General features: G+C 41.3%; 1 protein-coding gene across 1 annotated transcript in view; it reads right to left on the bottom strand.

Annotated features, from left to right (window-relative positions):
* Positions 1–6,120: 6,120 nt before the first annotated feature.
* LOC118324149 (IQ motif and SEC7 domain-containing protein 1-like) overlaps positions 6,121–6,651 on the bottom strand; it is a gene marked incomplete in the record, with an annotated part of 46,487 nt that continues 45,956 nt past the window's right edge. The window contains 1 exon segment of the mRNA XM_035656305.1: positions 6,121–6,636. Within this exon segment, the coding sequence (XP_035512198.1) occupies positions 6,121–6,636 (516 nt within the window).

Here is a 6,651-nt window from a genome sequence, read left to right as displayed (position 1 = left end):
TGGTGTCAAATGCTGTCAGATTTAATTATACATTAATTTAGAATTTCACACATGAATTCACATTCATTTGAAAATAAAAAAACAGAAACTAACAGAATTTAATGATCTGTTCTGGCCACATTTTACACTCAGTGATCAACTCAAGTTCAATAAAAAAATGACGTATTGGAAAAATGATTTGCAAATAAAACTATTTATTGATTTCTAATGCAATCTTTACATATTTCTATTCAGTGCTTTACTAATGTGTTTTTGAGTTTAAATATCTTTATTTTGGGGCTTTTCTAAGCAAAAGCAAATATTAATATATGTGATTGAGATTAAATCAGCAAACATCTCTGCCACCCCTTACACTCTCTCTGTCGCTCCCTCTGGAGATAAAACAGTGTGTGTGTGTGTGTGTGTGTACAATCACCCAAACAAAACAGGACACGTTTTTCCATCAACATGAACAGATTTTTTATATCTTTAGAGCAATAAATATTTCCACTTTTTCCATATCTCTGCAATTTCAAAAACAAAGTACAAGTAATATATATTTATATACACAGCTAAAATCTTCCATACATAATTTTTAAAATAATGTCGTCTCTGTTGACACATATTTGACACTGTACTCATACAATTTTACAAGGACTATTGCAGTCTCTCTTTGCTCTACATTATAAACAAGAATTGTTTTTTTTCTCCATGAAGCGGTCCTTGGTGTTGTTACGTACAACTCAGACCCCCGGTCCTTTGCCCTTGTATAGATACACACAACACAGACTGCCTTTACACAGGAACAGAAGAATCCAACATTTCTAACTTTACCTGAACCAGATCTGATGTGCTTTCATTTTTTAAAATGTTCCCTGTTTTGCCTGCAGCAGTCAGACCAGATCTGTTTCTACTGGCGTTAAAAACCAGGTCTTCTGTTCCCGGTGTAAACTCAGCCAGAGACAAATTGCCCGCTGCGGAGCAAAGTGAGTACTCGCATTGTTATTTATCATATAACGATGGTTATGTACATTCATGTTTATAATACAGTTTCATTCAGTGCAGATACTGTAATAAATACCACATGCAAACTGATAGTGGAGAGCAGACCCGGGCAGAAAAAAAACATATTTAAATAGAGCATTTAAAGGACCATGCCTGGGTTTTTGCATGTTGTTAAACTGCATATACTGTACATTACTCCTGCAAACCATGTAATACATTTTAAATAGATTTCCTTCCTTCCCGTCAGACATTAATTGAGTTTATTTCAATGAAAATCTGCTTGCAGTGACTTCCATCCTGCGGCAGATATCAGAAGGAAAATTGCTTATAACCATTAAATGTAAGAATCAAAGGTTGGTTGCTGCAAGTATTGCATTTATGAGTTTTGTTGTCAGCAAACCAACCCAAAAATAACAAAACAAGCAAACATGGGGCAGGTTCTTTTTGCATTTACATGGTTGTTATTCTGCAACCAACTGCCTCATCACAAATGTCGGAGTCTTCAAAACATCCCTTACTTAAGAATTTTTGTATAAAACACAGCCAAAAAACAATGGTAAGCTAGACGTCAAAGTGTGTGTACTGGGGTCCAAACATAAATCGCAACTTGGAACCAAAGCCGGAGCAACTGACCAGGAGGCTAAGATCATGGCTGAATATGTGCTGTTGTTGTTTACTGCCTCAGAAATCCTCCTGCACTAAAACACTGAGGATCTGCTGATCTGCTCCGACCTCTGACCCACACCGCTGGTGCTTGGACCCCTAATAAATGTTGACAGTGACTGATTATCTATCTGCAGTGACCAAAGCCCGCCCAAAGGAAGGAAAACAATCTAAAAACTTAGGGGTGTTTGTAAAAAAGGGTTTAGCAGTTATGTAAAGTACATACGCTTTGTAGCTACAACATGCAAGAGCGTGGGCATGGAGCTTTAAAATGGGAACTTTAGTCAGGATGCGCTTGATTCAGCTCGGGCACGCAGTGGAACAGGGTGAAAAGTTGTGTAATCCCTTACGAGGTAGGTTTGATCCAGTGCTCCTCGAGAACTTTTTGTTATTTCAAGTGTGTTAAGTTGACTGTTTTAGTCTGGATTAGACTGTTACTGTACGGCAAAGGGCCAAAGTGTTTCTGTTGGTGATTGTAGATACATGATGGGGACCCAACGGTCCAGAATTTCTAGCAGCTCAGCATGTATTGTTGATTCGTGTGTTTAGTAGCAGAAGTGTTGCTTGCTTCCATTAAAGGTTGGTGTGAGGCTTCGTGATGATTCAGAGGTGTGCACGGGTGTGTGTGTTTGCGCAAGCATGCAGGGATGAATGAAAGTAATTATCACAGTCTGTATTAAAAATATTAGAACATATTAGTTGTATGTTAGTCACAGAAAAAATCTTGGTTTTGTTGTAAACATATTAAAAATTAAAAAGGTTTTAGTACTTTAATAAGATGCCCAAATCGGAAAAGAAAAGGAAAAAAAATCATCTCACACTCGTAAGCACATAACAAAATTAAAAATGCTAAAAATACAAAACAGCCCAAGGAGTACGTTATGTTAGTAGAAGCTTGTCACACAACAATATTGATAATAATATCAGTAGCACACTCTAAAAAGTCAAAGGGGTTCTTCAGATTGAAAACAATAGGGGACCCAAGGTGGTTCCCTGAGGAACTCCGTCCCTTGATTATAATCCATGGCGGTGTTTCCACGACCCTCCAACACAAAAGGCTTCTACAAAAAACATTTAAGGGATTTTTATTGTTTCGTTTTTCTACCGAGGAACCCTAAATTGCTCAAATAGCCTGAAGAACTTTTGGTTTTTAGAGCATACATTTTGTTAATTCAAGCAATTCTGAACCTTAGTTACAGATCGATGCCGTTGGCCCCATTGAAAATAGAACACACTGTACAGTTAATATCTACAGTCGGCGCATTCACGTAATCACAGGGAAACTAAAAATGTGTCATTAATGTTTGCATTCATAACATCAGAGGAATTTCCCATCATCCACCAGTTAAACGCTGGTAAATATGTATGTGAGGCTGACTAAACCAGCCACTGTGACAGGAAAGCAACCAGCACTGAGAGGTTTATTTCTAGTCGAAAAGTACAAATGGCTGGTAAAAGAGTTCAAATGGTCGAAGAACTTTCTACCAGCCATCATGGGCTTCCTGCCCTGACATCCGGTGATCTCGATCAAATGGAGAGAAAGAGAAAATACACTTTAACACTGGTATGGTTGGTTTAACTCAAAGTGCAAAAATAACGTGTAAAAATGAGTTTGTTCAAGAATATTTCGCTTAGTGTTGAGTGATGGTGAAACATTTTCTGCACTCCAGTCCTGTGAGATGTTAGCAAGTCCTTCAGGATGAAATTAGGTCCAGTTTTCAGGTTCCTTTGTGTCTTTGTGTCGGTTGACGAGGGAGACGAAGGGCTCAGTCCTTCCGCCAGATTTTAAAAATGGATGGATACAATCAATCAATGTATTACTAATTTAGATGCTGAATTGTCTTTATATTCCACGACGGTAGTTCTTGAACATTATTTCTTACGATAATCTGATATCTATCGGACCATCCCTCCGTCTGAAGGCACCGTATTCTCCATTTTGCAGTACAAGTAGTTAAAGTGGGATTAAACTTTTTTCACCTTCATTGGAAACGTTTAGAAGATTTAACATCCTATTGAGAAGAGCTAACACAGTTTGGACTGGGTGGGAAATTAACTGTTATTTTTTCGTTAGCCAAACACTGGTAAAGGTCTGTCTGTGGCTGGTGAAATAAGGCAGGTCATGATGTTTTCTAACATGCATGTTTCCAAAGGTTTACAATGTAAAGAAGCCAAGAGTAGTGTGGTTACTATTAACCTTTCACAGCAGTTACAACTCATCTTCTGATCTTATATTTAGTTTTATAAGCACATTGACCTGATAATGACTTAAATTTAACTTTATCTGGAGACATTTAACATAGTTTTGTGATTACATATCTCATTTTCTGTAATAAGCAACCTTTACTTAAAGGTTCAACATCCCGGGTCTCTAAAATACATAATAAGACAATGTCAACCCCTCCAGGATTTTGCACTTTTTTGGGATTGTTGCAGTCAAAAATGTCTGATTTCACCACAACCCTTTCTACAAAATTGTGATGCATGTTGTGATGTTTGTAGGCAATTAAATTGCAGGAGAAAGAGAAAGTGTAGTGTACCATACATTTCTTTTCTAAATGTCATGACACTGTGGAGTCGAGATTTTAAATCTTACTATCTTAGCTAACGAAATAATAAAGCACCACAAAAACATATTTTATTATTTGAACCTGGGAATTTGAAATAACTGACATAAAAAATTACTAGCAACCACAATCAGTCTCTGCATCGATAGAAAATGTTTCTTTTCAGTACATTTTGGTTTAGTAGATGTGACATTGCTCCCTGGTGCCTATAAACTATGGGCATTAGTCTGTTAGTCTTTGTACAGCTATTGCAAATCTGTACGTTTTTAATCAATAATATTTTTTTTTCCGTTATCTGACTGGATCGGATAGAGGGAGGTGTACGATATACAGATTGTTCAGGCTTCAGACAACTCACCCTTCCCAATTTTACATTTTAATTTCCCACCCAGTTCTGTTAACAATTCCAGTAACATACCTGGTGAGAAGAGTTACATCATATCTTGTTCAATGTAACGTGACATTAACTCTTTCATATTTATGCACTGTTGCTCCCCAGCTTCATCAAAGGCAGACCAAGCCAGTAAAACAAACAACTCTGTTTCCCAGACTGCACCCTGTTTGGCACCTTTCAACATAATCTCTCTCTGTGGCAACATAGGGGGGACGTCACATGCAATATGGAGCATGAAATACAGTTGACATATATTATAATTTCTAACAAATTCAGACTTTCAGATATGCTGGGGAGCATTCACTGGTTTAGTACAAATGATCAAATAAATCCCCCTTTACAAGAATAAATTATTGGGAACATTACAATGTCAAATGTAACCCACCCCCCCCATTTTAAAGTCCCAATCCAAAACAACAATGTAGCGCCCCCTGCTGAAACCCTGTAATCCACAAACACTAAAGGCTTTTAGTAATTTCTGCAAAACACAAAGGTAAAAAGACACCTGTAGTTTTTTGTTATTGTGATGGCTTATTTAAAGTTTTAAAAAAGTTTATTGTCCATGTAGAAAGTAAAGTCTTCAGTAACCTTCACGAATGCACTTTTCTTATGGTCAAATAAATGCTGGATTGGGGCTTTAAATCACAACAACTCCCTCCCCCTGCATATAGGATTTTAACCATAGACACACTGACACTCATTAGCTATTGCACAGGTCATGCATGCCTGTCTAAGACACAAACTGCACCATATTAACGCGAACCACTTCTGCTTCTCAGTAACACCTCATGGCTTGTAATATGTCAACAACCGGAAAAAACTATGGTACAAGTGCTGTTTGTGCGGAAAACAAAGTGGCGAAAGACTAGTGTGATTTTTGGAGTATAGTAAAAGGATTCGTCACGTTCTCAGGCTTCCTAAAAACCTGAACTGTCCCATCAACCAACACTGTACATAGCGTTAGTTTGGAGCGCTAACCCTTGTGTCAAATTCTCAGGCACTGTTTCCTTCACGTCTGGTCCCTTAACCATTTGTCCACCACAACGACTCACAATCTTACTCATGACATGACACAAAGACTTCCTCTGTCAGTGTCCTCTTGACTCCCAGGCCTCCATCTGAAGGGCGCTATGAAGGGAAGATGAGGAGATTTTCACCAAGACGGCAGAACTGAGTGGGAGTTTTTCTTCAGCGTTGATTTACGTTCTTGGTGCTGGTTGCTCCATGGGCAGGTTTTCCAGGAACATTTGCCCCTACAGGGTACGAGTTGCCCAGCAAATGTCTTTTCAGTGTGAGAGTCTTTCTACTTGCGGGGGAAGTGGATGTGAAAATAACACAGGCTGAGTAATTTCCTCTTCCCCGCTCTCAGTGCTCTCCTCCTCACTAGGCGCCCATTTTGATACGCCTGCATTTGCCCTCCTCCTCTCCTCCTCCCTCTCCTGCTCCCTCTCACTACCGCCCCCCGGTGGCTCACTGCGGGGTGGCGGACCACCGTCCTTGGCTTCTGCCTCCTCACACGACCGTGCTGATCCGGCTGACTGGTTTCGATTTGGGGCCTCCCCCTTGCCCTCCCCCTGCCCCTGGGTGCAGGGAGAGCGGGCCGGCCGACGGGGGGGGTAAGGGGGAGTGTGGAGGTGGCGGTGGGATGGAGGTGAGCGGTGGGTACTGGGGTCCGTAGGGCTGCGGAGGCGTCTGGGTGACGAGGCGGGCCGAGGGCGTCTGGGGTGGCGGGGTGGAGAAAATGAAGTGGGTGGAGGGGGAGGCAGAGGGGGAGGGGCTGAGCGGGGAGTGTGTGTGCGCGACGTGGTTGTGAGAGTGTGTGTGAGCGTGTGGGTGGGGCTGCGAGTGCGAGATGGTCAGTGGGAGCTTGCCGCCTCCACCCGGCCGTGCCGCCGCTGGGTGCGAGTGGTAGAGTCCGTGCGGGGTAGTAGGGGTGACGGGGGAGTGAGGGGACAGCGGTGGGGGCGTGATGAAGCCCATGCTGTAGCGCGGGTGCTGGGCGACGCCGTGTTGCATCCTCTGATGCTGCTGGGTATGAGAGGG

This window comes from Morone saxatilis, unplaced genomic scaffold (genome assembly GCF_004916995.1).
Source record: "Morone saxatilis isolate NCDOM2014 unplaced genomic scaffold, NCSU_SB_2.0 Contig15, whole genome shotgun sequence".
In the NCBI taxonomy this organism is placed as follows: Eukaryota; Metazoa; Chordata; class Actinopteri; family Moronidae; genus Morone; species Morone saxatilis.
Note: the sequence above shows the minus strand (reverse complement) of the source record. Positions and strands in the feature narration are given on the sequence as shown.